This window comes from Colobus angolensis, unplaced genomic scaffold (genome assembly GCF_000951035.1).
Source record: "Colobus angolensis palliatus isolate OR3802 unplaced genomic scaffold, Cang.pa_1.0 Scaffold271, whole genome shotgun sequence".
NCBI lineage: Eukaryota > Metazoa > Chordata > Mammalia > Primates > Cercopithecidae > Colobus > Colobus angolensis.
Window position 1 is genome coordinate 2,428,140 of NW_012115944.1, and position 13,236 is coordinate 2,441,375.

General features: G+C 45.2%; 1 protein-coding gene across 1 annotated transcript in view; it reads right to left on the reverse strand.

Moving 5' to 3' along the window:
* PECAM1 (platelet/endothelial cell adhesion molecule 1) overlaps positions 1 to 13,236 on the reverse strand; it is a 77,041-nt gene that overhangs the window by 28,439 nt on the left and 35,366 nt on the right. The window contains exons 8-13 of the mRNA XM_011947997.1: positions 9,254 to 9,541; positions 8,099 to 8,206; positions 6,694 to 6,721; positions 5,606 to 5,679; positions 2,685 to 2,738; positions 278 to 340 (exon numbers count right to left, since the gene is read on the reverse strand). Coding sequence (XP_011803387.1) covers positions 278 to 340; positions 2,685 to 2,738; positions 5,606 to 5,679; positions 6,694 to 6,721; positions 8,099 to 8,206; positions 9,254 to 9,541 — 615 coding nt within the window. The remainder of the gene's footprint in view (positions 1 to 277; positions 341 to 2,684; positions 2,739 to 5,605; positions 5,680 to 6,693; positions 6,722 to 8,098; positions 8,207 to 9,253; positions 9,542 to 13,236) is intronic.

Below are 13,236 nucleotides of genomic sequence, written 5' to 3' on the forward strand. Positions count from 1 at the left end.
CCTTGGCCTCCCAAAGTGCTAGGATTACAGGTGTGAGCCACTGTGCCTGGTCTTTTTTTTTTCTTTTAAATTATTGAAATTTTATAGTTCAGAGACAGGTCCAGGGCCAGAGCCTTTGCTCCTTCCAGTTTTAGCAGGCCGGTAGGTCTGCTAATCACTTCCTTTGGAGCAACTGAGGGTGCACAGACTCTTCTCACTGAACACAGCAGCCCACCACCCCTGGGGTTTACACCCAAGCCAAAGGCAATGCCTGGGGACTCACTCGAGTGGCACTTACCTTTGTGAGGCTCAGCTGAAGACACTTGCACTTCCGTGTACTGCACGTCTGAGGTCAGAGGCTCTGCTCAAAGAAACCACAGCAGCTTGTTGTTTAGGTGGAATCTCTTGTGGGCACCTCAGATCGTAGAAGTAGAGACTTTCTTGTCTTGTTTTTTTTTTTTTTTTTTTTTTTGTGAGACAGAGTCTCACTGTGATCTTAGCTAACTAAAGCCTCCACCTTCTGGGTTCAAGTGATTCTCCTGCCTCAGCCTCCTGAGTAGCTGGGATTACAGATGTATACCACCACGCCCAGCTAATTTTTGTATTTTCAGTAGAGACAGGGTTAATTTTTGTATTTTTAGTAGAGACAGGGTTAATTTTTGTATTTTTAGTAGAGACAGGGTTTCACCATATTAGCCAGGCTGGTTTTGAACTCCTGACCTCAAGTGATCCGCCCACCTCAGCCTCCCAAAGTTCTGGGATTACAGGCATGAGCCACTGTGCCTGGCCAGATTTTCATTCAGCTTATTAAAGTATTCTGTATTTTGAGGGGGCAGCCAGACACAGGCTTACCTCCATTTGGGATGAAGAAGGGAATACCAACTCCCGCACTGGTCCAGGAGACAGACACAGGGCCTCGGGGCCCATGGTTTCCTCCCTGACTCCTGTTACCAAGATGTGGAGGGACCCCCTGGCCTAGGTCCCTGTTTCTACAGTGGGGGGAACTTGGAACAGGTCAGTAGAGACAGAAAACAGCCCAGTATCAGCCCCAGCAGTTCTCCCAATTCAGTCTCACTCAAGATGCTGGAAGCCTTCTCCACAGCCACAGACAAACAAAGCTGCCTCCGAGACCAAGAGGATTTCAGGAAATGGGGAACAGGGGTCACTAGCCTAAAATACTTGGAAGTATGAGGCATACAAGTGAATGAAATCGCTCAGAGTACAAGGTGAAAGCTAGAAAAGTAGTTTGTCTTCAAGTCAAAAATAACATTACCATTTTGTTTTTAAAGCCCTAAAGAACAGGGACTCTCATCAGCTACTAAAACAATGATTCTGCAGTCAAAGATACATTTCAGGCTGAGTGTGGTGGCTCATGCCTCTAATCCCAGTACTTCGGGAGGCTGAGGCGGGCAGATCACCTGAGGTCAGGAGTTCATCAGCCTGGCCAACATGGTGAAAACCCATCAATACGAAAAATACAAAAATTAACTGGGTGTGGTGACACACACCTGTAATCCCAGCTGCTTGGGAGGCTGAGGCACGAGAATGGCTTGAACCCAGTAGGCAGAGGCTGTAGTGAGTCGAGATTGTGCCACTGTACTCCAGCTTGCGCAACAGAGTAAGACTCTGTATAAAAAAAAAAAAGAGAGAGCCAGGCGCAGTGGCTCACACCTGTAATTCCAGCATTTTGGGAGGCTGAGGCGGGCAGATAACGAGGTCAGGAGTTCAAGACCAGCCTGGCCAAAACAGTGAAACCCTGTCTGTACTAAAAATACAAAAATTAGCTGGGCGTGGTGACACACACCTGTAATCCCAGCTGCTTGGGAGGCTGAGGCACGAGAATGGCTTGAACCCAGTAGGCAGAGGCTGTAGTGAGTCGAGATTGTGCCACTGTACTCCAGCTTGCGCAACAGAGTAAGACTGTATAAAAAAAAAAAGAGAGAGAGCCAGGCGCAGTGGCTCACACCTGTAAGTCCAGCATTTTGGGAGGCTGAGGTGGGTGGATAACGAGGTCAGGAGTTCAAGACCAGCCTGGCCAAAACAGTGAAACCCTGTCTGTACTAAAAATACAAAAATTAGCTGGGCGTGGTGGCAGGTGCCTGTAGTCCTGGTTACTTGGGAGGCTGAGGCAGGAGAACCGCTTGAACCCGGGAGGTGGAGGTTGCAGCGAGTTGAGATTGCACCACTGCACTCCAGCCTGGGTGACAGAACAAGACTCTTGTCTCAAGAAAAAAAAAGAAAGAAAGAGATCTTCACGGAATCCTTTCTCTTCCTTAGGAGCCTTAGCTCCCATGGCAGCAGCCCAGAGCAAAAGGAATTTTGAAAAATGATTTAGTCCCATCCCTCAGTGCTTCAGGCAGAAGAGAGCAGTACAATTGTCTTTAAAAATCACCACCTCAATACCCAAGAGAAAAGAGGTCCCACTGCCTTACCCAGTAGCCCATTATGAGTCAGAAAGTTGTTTTTTGGATATAACCCAGTTCTTCCCTACTTTGATTTAGGTGACTTTCCTACTGAGGACACGAGATAGCATCTCTGGTAAAAGCAACTAGCCACCTCCCTTGACGCATCAGCTGGGTACAGGGTCATTAAGAGAGGTGGGAAATTATCCACAGTCCTTCAAATTTTAGTTTTCTTTTCCTGTGAGTCTTTTTTTTTTTAATGTAAAAGTTGGTTCTAATAAAAACATGTAATTAGATAATTACCTTTATTATCATTTATTGGTTTCATTGCATGGTTTCCGACATCATCATTGTGACCTAGTTGAAAAACAAGAAGTAGGATGAGTGACAAGGGAAATTCTAGTTTTCTAAAACCTTTTAAAAATTCAGTGCCCCTAACAAAGTCAAGTCTGATTTATTCAGTGTAGTGACAGTCAGCATTGTTTCTGAGTCCTGGGTCCTCTCGTTGGTCTCCCTGTGGGCTCCATGTGACCTATTGTGTAGTCTTTTTCTTTTTTTCTTTCTTTTTCTCTTTTTTTTTTTTTGAGACGATGTCTTGCTCTGTTACCCAGGCTGGAGTGCAGTGGTGCGATCTTGGCTCACTGCAGCCTCTTCCTCCTGGGTTCCAGCGATTCTTCTGCCTCAGCCTCCTGGGTAGCTGGGATTATAGGAGCGCACCACCACACCCAGCTGATTTTTATATTTTTAGTAGAGTTGGGATTTCACCATGTTGGCCAGGCTGGTCTCAAACTCCTGACCTCATGTGATCTGCCCGCCTCAGCCTCCCAAAGTGCTGGGATTACAGTCGTGAGCCACCACGCCAGGCCTGTGTGGTCTTTTTCTAACACTGGTGGGACGTCTACCATCCCATGGCAGAGGCACTTCTGTTTGTGAACTATTTGGAATTCAGAATTGTTCAATGTGAGCAAGTTCATGAGAAATTCTGGGAGGGACCAGCTAGTACTCATAAACATGAAGGACACTAGTTAATTAAGCCTGTCTAGTTCGAGAACTGGATTGATGAAAACATAATTTAAAGAAACAACAGTATCTCCAGGTTGTCATCTCAGTGGGCATGGACAAAGACCATTTTTATCTTTTTTTTTATTAAGTTGTTCTTTATTACAAAGAATTCTTACAAATGTCACAAATACTATTCTTGAACACACAGTTTTCCATCATGTATTTGAATTAATTACTATCATAATTATTAAAATATATTTGTAAATTGAAATAATCTATGCAGAGATGATATAATAAGAATTGGAGTATTTGGAAATTTGGAGAAAAATCTTATTTCATATAAACCTATATCAACATTTAATTTAGTTAAATGTTGTACTTATGTATAAATAATACAAATCACTGACAGAAGCCCCTTATGCCAAAAAGGTATTATTTTATCTGTAGCAGTAGCTTACATTTTGCTAAATATTTACCTTTTTTTTTTTTATTTTAAAGAGATGGGGGTCTCGCTTTGTTGCACAGGCTGGTCTCGAACTCCTGGCCTCAAGTGATCCTCCCACCTCAGCTTCCCAAAGAGCTGGGATTATAGGCATAAACTACCATGCCTGGCCTGAATATAGTTCCTTCCTTCCTTCCTTTCTTCCTTCCTTCCTTCCTTTTTCTTTCTTTCTTTGAGATGGAGTTTCACTCTTGTCGCTCAGGCTGGAGTACAATGTTGTGATCTCAGGTCACTGCAACCTCTGCCTCCCAGGTTCAAGCGATTCTCCTGCCTCAGCCTCCCGAGTAGCTGGGATTACAAGCATGCACCACCATGCCCCGCTAATTTTTTATATTTTTAGTAGAGACAGGGTTACACCATGTTGGCCAGGGTGGTTTTGAACTCGTGACCTCAAGTGATCCACCTGCCTCGGCCTCCCAAAGTGTTGAAATTACAGGTGTGAACCACCACGCCCAGCCTAGAATATAGTTTCTTAAACAATATATTTGCTGTTTTCTATTTACTGACACACTACTTTTATTACTACAAATATTTTATTTTCCTTTTTTAAAGTTTATGATTCAGTACTATATGAATTACTCAATTCCTGAAACATATTTCTCAAGCAAAATATGTCTCTGTAAAAGGTATATCCTAAAAATTTCTTATTTTGTGAGATATTTATAGAATTAGAAAAGAACATGAGCATTCTCTGACCAAACCTGCTGATAAAGCAATAAAAGTGGCTGGGCTCAGCGGCTCATACACGTAATCCCAGCACTTTGGGAGGCCAAGGCAGAAGGACTGCTTAAGCCCAGGAGTCTGAAACTAGTGGATTGTAGAGTGCCACCTCTACAAAAAATAAAAATTAGCTGGGCATGGTGGCACATGCCTGTGATCCCAGCTACTCAGGAGGTTGAGATGGGAGGATCACCTGAGCCTGGGAGGTAGAGGCTGCAGTGAGCTGAGATCGCACCACTGCAGGCCTAGGAAGACCCTGTCTAGAAAGAAAGAAAGAGAGGAAGAAAGGAAGAAAGAAAGAAGGAAAGAAGGAAGGAAGGAAGAAAGAAAAGAGGAAGAGTGTTCCGGTGTGGGACAGGACTTTTTGTGTGCTATAATTATAGCCCTCTCTGGGAAGTAAGTAGCATCCCTGCTGAAATGCTTGAGCAATTTTCTTACTAAGCTGGGATTAAGAACTCCTAGGACTGGCTATCATTCAGCTGAGCTGACCCTGATGCTAGTGACGAGCCTTATGACTAGACATTTCTTAATTGGAACACTTTTTTTTAATGCCTCTACTAAGAGAATATTGAAATTGCTTTCCCTTTGTGGCAAATTTGAAGTAAAACTGTCTTGTGCTTGTAATAATTCCATCTGAGAAGATGTTTTACCAGTGTTTTCATTCAATATCTGGTCTCTGTCTTGAAAATGGAGAATGATAATATTATGCTGGAACAATGTCAAAGTCTTTGAAGGTAACAAGGCATTAGGATTATTCTCCATCTTTCATCTATGGGGAGTTTAGAAGGTGGCGAGGTTAGAATAAAATGTGCTACCTTTCCTTTTACGTTTCTGTATATTAGCTCACGGCCCAGTGGCTGATGAGATGAAGTACCCTGTTGAAGCCAGGGTTTCTCTTCCAACTGCATTCCCACCACTTACAAATTCTGCTTCTGAGAGGGATAAGGAAATATGTAGCAAGTTGGGGAAAATTAGCAATGGCAGGAGACCATGACTTTACCGTAGTGACTGTTAGCTTCCATACTGGGATCTGACATTTTCTCGTTGTTGGAGTTCAGAAGTGGTACTGCTGGCCTTAAAATGAAATATAAAAAGGGAAAACAATATATAGATATATTTGTTGTTGTTATTCTAACCCCAAACCAATGAAGTAATCAAAGGAAGATCATGAGAAAACCAGGAAGAGTTTTCCAAGGTAAGGAAAACTTAACTCACTCTCTCATTTGGAAAACTAATATTTTTTGGTAGCTCCAAGGATTATGTGAAAACTTTTTTTTTTTAGACAAAGTCTCACTCTGTCGTCCAGGCTGGAGTGCAGCGGTGCAATCTTAGCTCACTGCAGCCTCTGCCTCCTGGGTTCAAGCAATTCTCATGCCTCAGCCTCCCAAGTAGCTGGGATTTCAGGAGTGCACCACCATGCCCGGTTAATTTCTGTATTTTTAGTAGAGATGAGGTTTCACCATGTTGGCCAGGCTGGTCTTGAACTCCTGACCTCAGGTGATCTGCCTGCCTTGGCATCCCAAAGTGCTGGGATTAGAGGCGCGAGCCACCATGTTTGGCGGTGATAAAACTTTTTCCTATTAAAATAAGTATCAGGACCAAAGGGCACATGAATACCGGGAGTCCTTCACAGGCTACTCCCAAGCCCCTGAATTCCTTATGCTGTGCTACTGTTTCTCTCTGGAACAGAGCAATCATTTCTCTACTTTTGGATTTGAGATTTCAGGAACAGTAAAGGTAGTAAAACTATTTTTTAAATGCCAACTCTATTTTGCCAAATTAAAAAAAATTATCTACTACCATTATAATTTCATAAGGAAAAGGAGATTTCACAAATAATCATGTAGGAAGGACATGATCTCAGAATAAAAGCCATTCCTCCCCATGAAAGGACAATTGGCAATCTTCCACTGAGATATGCACGTGTGCGTACACACACACACACACACACAAACTCACACCCAAGTAAGGCCTATATTTTTCTGAGTTTGCCAGAGCCACTGAAAACTTCCTAATGACCAGAATCTTGCTTCAGACATGTCCACTGTGCTCACAGAGCAGCCGCCCCCTTCTTACAACTACACTCACCTGGACATTTCCACTGGCATCTGCTTGGCTTTAAAAAAGAAAAAGAAAAACCAAAGTCAGTATATGGTGCCCACATCCATACTACTCTAATGGCCAAAATGCCTATTACTTTTGCACTAACCTAATAGATAGAAAACACTTTCTTTTCTTTCTTTTACTCCTAGTAAGCTGTGAAGGAACACTCTTTTCAACTACATTTGACTTTCCAGAAGATTGAATACCCAGGAAAAGAGAGAAAAGGAAGCCAAACATATTCACTCTTTTACAAAAGACAGAAAAGAAAGAGGTATTCTCTTGGTCTTATACCAAGATATTTCCCCAGAAACATGATCTCTTGACTATTTTAACCAGAAGTGATTTTTGTTAGGGAAATGTGATGGAAAAAAAGACAATGATACAGGAATCAGATCAGCTAGATAAGCTCTCTCCCTCTCCCTCTCTCTCTTTTTGAGAGAGAGTGTTACTCTGTTGCCCAGGCCGGAGTACAGTGGTATGATCTGGGCTCACTGGGTTCAAGGGATTCTCCTGCCTCAGCCTCCCGAGTAGCTGTGATTACAGGCGCCCATCACCACGTCTGGCCAATTCTTTGTATTTTTAGTAGAGATCGGGGTTTCACCATGTTGTCCCAGCTAGTCTTGAACTCTTGACCTCAAGTGATCCACCTGCCTTGGCTCCCAAAGTGCAGGAATTACAGGTGTGAGCCACCGCGCCTGACCACTCTCTTTGATTCCAGATAATTACAAAAAGTAAAGGCCAAATCAATCCCTGCACTTGGAACTCGAAGCTGGCCTGAGACCAATGCGAGGGTGTTGCTCTGTCTTCCCTAATGGGTAGCAGCTTTCCTGACAAAACCCAGGGCCCCTCGTCATCCCATCTGCCCCTCCCATCCTAGGCAGCAGCACCAGAGGCTCCAAAAGAACCTACCTTATCCCACAAAAAATTTTTTGCAGAATTTACTGATGCTCTGCCCTTTGCCTTGAGTCTTGGACAGCTGACTCTGATTCCTGGTAATCGAGTGGTCCTGGCTGCTCAGCTGGGCTTACTTAGCTAACCCCAAGCATAGGGTAGAAGTCATAGCCCAACTGCCAGGTTAATTACTAAGCAATCAATGTGTGTGTGTAACATGTGGGTGTTATGCGCATGTATGTGTGTCTCCAAGACGCTTGCATCCCACTCTGCATGCATTACAGGACGAGGTGTGGACAAATCTACAGAAATGGCTTCTTCTAACCACACGAAGATGCAATTTCCCCCCAAATTTATCTTTTCTGGTTTGCCCAACGAGGAAAGTAATAGCTTTCATTTTTGCCTAGCTGAATCCAGGGGTCAGAAAAGCACCACACATCCCTGGCTGGTTTCCTGGCAAGGACGACCAGTCAGTATGGGAGGAAAGAACTATGCTCACCCTTGGCTTTCCTCAGAAAATAACATTTGGCCCCAGTGATCAAGAGAGCAATGATCACTCCGATGACAACCACTGCAATAAGTCCTTTCTTCCATGCGGCAAGAACAACTGAAAAACAAAACAAAAAAACTTTTTTTTATATATAGGCTCTTCCTCTACCAGGAAGACATAATATCGGGCTTAAACAACAAAAGTCAGACAGATTCTCACAGCTCTTGTAACTGGCAGCTTGCCAAATACCTCTGAGGGGTTCTGCACTCAGAGCTGGTGCAGAAATGATTGTTTCTGCTACAAATAGAGGTCAGCTGTGGTCCTCAAGGAGGGAACAAACCAGCTTTGCTGGGGTAGACTTTTTTTTCTTTCTTTTTTGAAACAGGGTCTCACTCTGTCACCCAGGCTAGAGGCTGATCACAGCTCACTGCAGCCTCAACTTCCTGGGCTTGAGCAATCCTCCCACCTCAGCCTCCCGAGTAGCTGGGACTACAGGAGCACACCACCACACTCAGCTATTTTTTGTTGGTTTGATTTTTGAGGGAGAGTCTTGCTCTGTTGCCCAGGCTGGAGTGCAGTGGGGCAACCTCTGCTTACTGCAACCTCTGCCTCCTGGGTTCAAGTGTTCCTCATGTCTCAGCCTCCTGAGTAGCTGGGATTACAGGTATCAGCCACTGCGCCCAGCCTATTTTTCTACTTTTTGTAGAGACGGGGTTTCACCATGCTGCCCAGGCTGGTCTCCAACTCCAAGGCCCGAGTGGAGTAGACTCCTTTTTGGCGTGTATGTTCAGTCCTCTTCCTCTCCAGGAAACCACCCCCACACACATAAGTGGGCTCCCCAACCATGTCTGTTCTGCGTGACCCAATCCACTTGGTGGTCTGTGGGTAGACGTCTGACCCAAGGTGACTCAATGGTGAGTCTTCCAAGAATTTGTAATTGGAACAATGTGACATTCTTCCAATTCCTTATAATAATCAATTCCTCTTTTTTACTTAATTCTAGTGGGTTTCTGTCCCTTGCAACCAAGAGCCTGGAGGAGGTTAGTCTCCTAGTCTTCAGTCACAAGAGCTAAACTCCCCCCAACTCCCTCTCACAAGGGGTGTGTTTTCTGGTCTTGCCCTTGGGAGCCCACAGCACAGCTTGCTATGGAGACCCCGACTCACCTCTGACTGTCAGTATTTTGCTTCTGGGGACACTGGAGGCATGGTTGGCTCTGTTGAAGGCTGTGCAGTAATACTCTCCCTCCTGCTCCTTGCTAGCCTTCGGCTTGGTCCAAAATTCCTGGGTGGCATTCAAGGTGGTTTGGTGGAAGGGTTTGCCCTCCTTTTCTCTGTAAAACCTATAGGTGATGGGACCAGATCCTTCATTCACAGCGCATTGCAGCACAATGTCCTCTCCAGACTCCACAACCTTATTTGACAGGATAGAAATCTGGACCTCATCCACTGGGGCTGAAAAAGCAGGAAAAGGATTCACACTGAGCAAAGAAGGGCAGAGGAAGAGGAACATGAGACAGCCACCACTCAACTTTTTTTTTTCTCTCTGAGACAGAGTCCCACTCTTATCACCCAGGCTGGAATGCAGTGGCGTAATCTCGGCTTACTGCAACCTCTGCCTCCTGGGTTCAAGCAAATCTCCTGCCTCAGCCTCCCGGGTTCAAGCAAATCTCCTGCCTCAGCCTCCCAAATAGCTGGAAAGACAAGTGTGCACCACCAGGCCCGGCTAACTTTTTGGATTTTGTTGTTGTTGTTGTTTTAGAGATGGGGTTTTGCCCTGTTGGCCAGGCTGGTCTTGAACTCCTGACCTCAAGTGATTTGCCCACCTCGGCCTTCCAAAATGCTGGGATTACAGGCATGAGACACCGTGCCAGGCCACAAACAATCTTGACCCACTGCCTTCTCTAGCTATCGGCCATTTTTTCTCCTTTTTCTTTTATGCTTTGACACCCTTATTTCCCACTTTCTTGTTACCCCTGAAATCTGACTGCACTCTTGTGTAGTCACGATCTTGTGACACTGCACTCTATGTCAAGTTTTGAAGAAACTGGGAAGGTCACTTGATTCCCCAACCAATGTCCCTGAGTCCCGTGCAGATTAAATTCAGTGGTAGATGCTCTTCCTCCAGGCTTCCAACCTTGGGCTCTCCACAGCTTCGCTGCTGCCCAGGTCTTACTGTGGAACGCAGCTTTTTCTGGGCTTCTGGGCTTCCTCATGACTCTGATTCTCTTCCTTTCTTACCTGGCACCTCTTTCTTATTCACTGGTTATTCTTTGTTTTGCCCTGAAGTATGAACTTTTTGCAAAATTCAGTCCCCTGCTTTCCATCCCCATTCTCCTCCTGGGTGATTTCACCTACACGCAGAGCTTCTGTCTCCGAGCCACTGATGCCTAAACCTATGGCTCCAGTCCAGGTTACTTTCCTGAACTCCAAGTCTCCCTTTTCACCTGGGCATTTCCACCTGGAAGCCCAGCCAGCCTCCTTCCCTGCAGGTCCAAGCAGAACTCAGCTACCTCCTGTATCTGCTTTTCCTAGCTCCATCCTCAACTACCAAAATTCGGATCCTAAATTGTCTTCCCAAGTAGACTTCCTTCTAGTGTGAGAGCAGATGGTCAGCAGACGGTATTGTGACTTATGAGTCACTCTGCTGTGAGTGCAGGCTGTGGTAAGACAATGGAAGAAGCCACGCTCCGGGCCTGGGACACCAGTGGGCTCAAATCCCAGTCCCACCACCCACTAGCTATCTGCCCTGAGCCTCACCTGCATCATGATAGAACAATGACAATGCTATTACTGGTCTTCTGCGGTTATTGTGAGTTTCCATTGGAGTAATTTACTACAGTACTTCACACAGGGTTGGACACATGGTCAGTAAATATGAGCCACTAATATCGACCCAGTTTAAACCAACAGCTTCACATGGGCTTCTGCATTAGCCTCTAACGTGCCATGAGGTCTGAAGTCCCCATGTCTGCTCCCTGACCCAGCCACCAGGTGAATCTTTCTGAGAACTCATTTGCATCCTGTCCTTCCTTCCATCTTTTGGCTTTTCACTGTACACAGGACAGTTCCCTACTCCTGAGACTGGCACCTGACACCCTTCACACTTAGGCTCGCCCACTTTTTCAACTCATATCCAGTGATTCTCCATTCCCAACGTCCAGCCTTTACTTCCAGCCATCTGATTTGGCCACAGTCTTTTTTTTTTTTTTTTTTTTTGAGATAGAGTCTCACTCTGTCACCCAGGTTGGAGTGCAGTGGCACGATATTGGCTTACTGCAACCTCCACCTCCTGGATTCAAGCAATTCTCCCACCTCAGCCACCTGAGTAGCTGAGATTACAGGCACCCACCTCCACACTGGACTAATTTTTGTATTTTTAGTAGAGACGGGGTTTCACCATGTTGGCCAAGTTAGTCTCAAACTCCTGGGCTCAAGTGATCCACCTGACTCGGCCTCCCAAAGTGCTAGGATTACAGGCACGAGCCACCGCACCTGGCCGCGCAGTCTTTTGAAGTGCCCCGTGGAACCTTTGGCTCATATGTCTGCTGGAGATGTTCAGCCATCTTCAGCCTTCTCTGCCCACCCATTCTCAAGCCCCGGCTCCTCGCCCAGCTCTTTCACAATGTTTACCCACTTAAGCTAGATGACGTCTGACACACCCTGAATTACTATCCATCACTGTAGGGATATAGTTCATGTGACAATTAACCAAACATTACCTTTAACATTTTTTCTATGCTTATTTGTATTATGATTCATATGTTTCTCCATCATTTAATTAGGAGATCTTGTGTTTCTTATTACAGCTTTGAAACAAAGAATATGCCTCCTTTTTTGTATGCCTCACACCATTAGGTGCTTAGTCTATGTTAATGTTAATTTCTTTTTTTTTTTTTTTTGAGATAGAGTCTTGCTCTATTGCCCAGGCTGCAGTGCAGTGGAATGATACCAGCTCACTGCAACCTCTGCCTCCCCGGTTCAAATGATTCTTGTGCCTCAGCCTCCTGAGTAGCTGGGATTACAGGTGCCCACCACCACACCCAGCTAATTTTTTGTATTTTTAGTAGAGACAGGGTTTCACCATGTTGGCCAGGCTGGTCTCGAATTCCTGACCTTAGGTGATCCGCTTGCCTCAGCCTCCCAAAGTGCTAGGATGCCAGGTGTGAGCTACCTCGCCCAGCCTATGGTAATATCAATTGCAAAGGTATGGCTACTATTAGACTGTACATGAATAGAAGCAGGAATCTCTCCCTCCTATTCACATCCATCAGCAGCACGTGTAGATAGGCAGTTACTAAACAAGAAGGATGAAGAGGAGGAATCCTTATTAAACTTTTTACAACAGGATGCAAAATATCTAAGACATGTAAGCAATGGCACTCCTGAGGCCTTCTGAAAGGCATGAGATAGAGGCTTAAAGTAAACTGTCCACCCCCAAGACAATGGTATATTTCTCTTGAGTATGATGAGAATCCCAGGCAAATGTTAGCAATTCCCATGAGACCACAGCCTGTAGCTCTCATTGCTGTGGATTTCACACAAGACAGGGTTGCCCGGCTAGGAGTCACAACAGCAGAGACCTGATCTATAATTCTCAGAACAGTGTATCTGAAAAGGAGAAAGTGCTAAGGGAGCCCAAATGCAAAACTTCAGTGCTTTCTGCAGTCAGGACACTTTCACGCTTATCATATTTTAGCAGTTCGTTGAAAGGTTCTGGAAAGAGATTACATTGTCTTCATCAATAGCTCCCAAATATTTTCCAGCCTCCTTTACTGGGCCTTGGTCCTGCTTTGGTGCATATCTAGTGTATGGACTTTGCATAAGCACCCACTACTTCTCTCTCTCTCTCTTTTTTTTTTCCAGATGGAGTTTCGCTATTGTTGCCCAGGCTGGAGTGCAACGGCACATCTTGGCTCAGTGCAACTTCTGCTTCCTGGGTTCAAGCAATTCTCCTGCCTCAGCCTCCCAAGTAGCTGGGACTACAGGCGCCCGCCACCACGCCCAGCTAATTTTTGTATTTTTTTGTAGAGACGGGGTTTCACCATGCTGCCTAGGCTGGTCTCCAACTCCAAGGCCCGAGTGGAGTAGACTCCTTTTTGGCGTGTATGTTCAGTCCTCTTCCTCTCCAGGAAACCACCCCCACACAC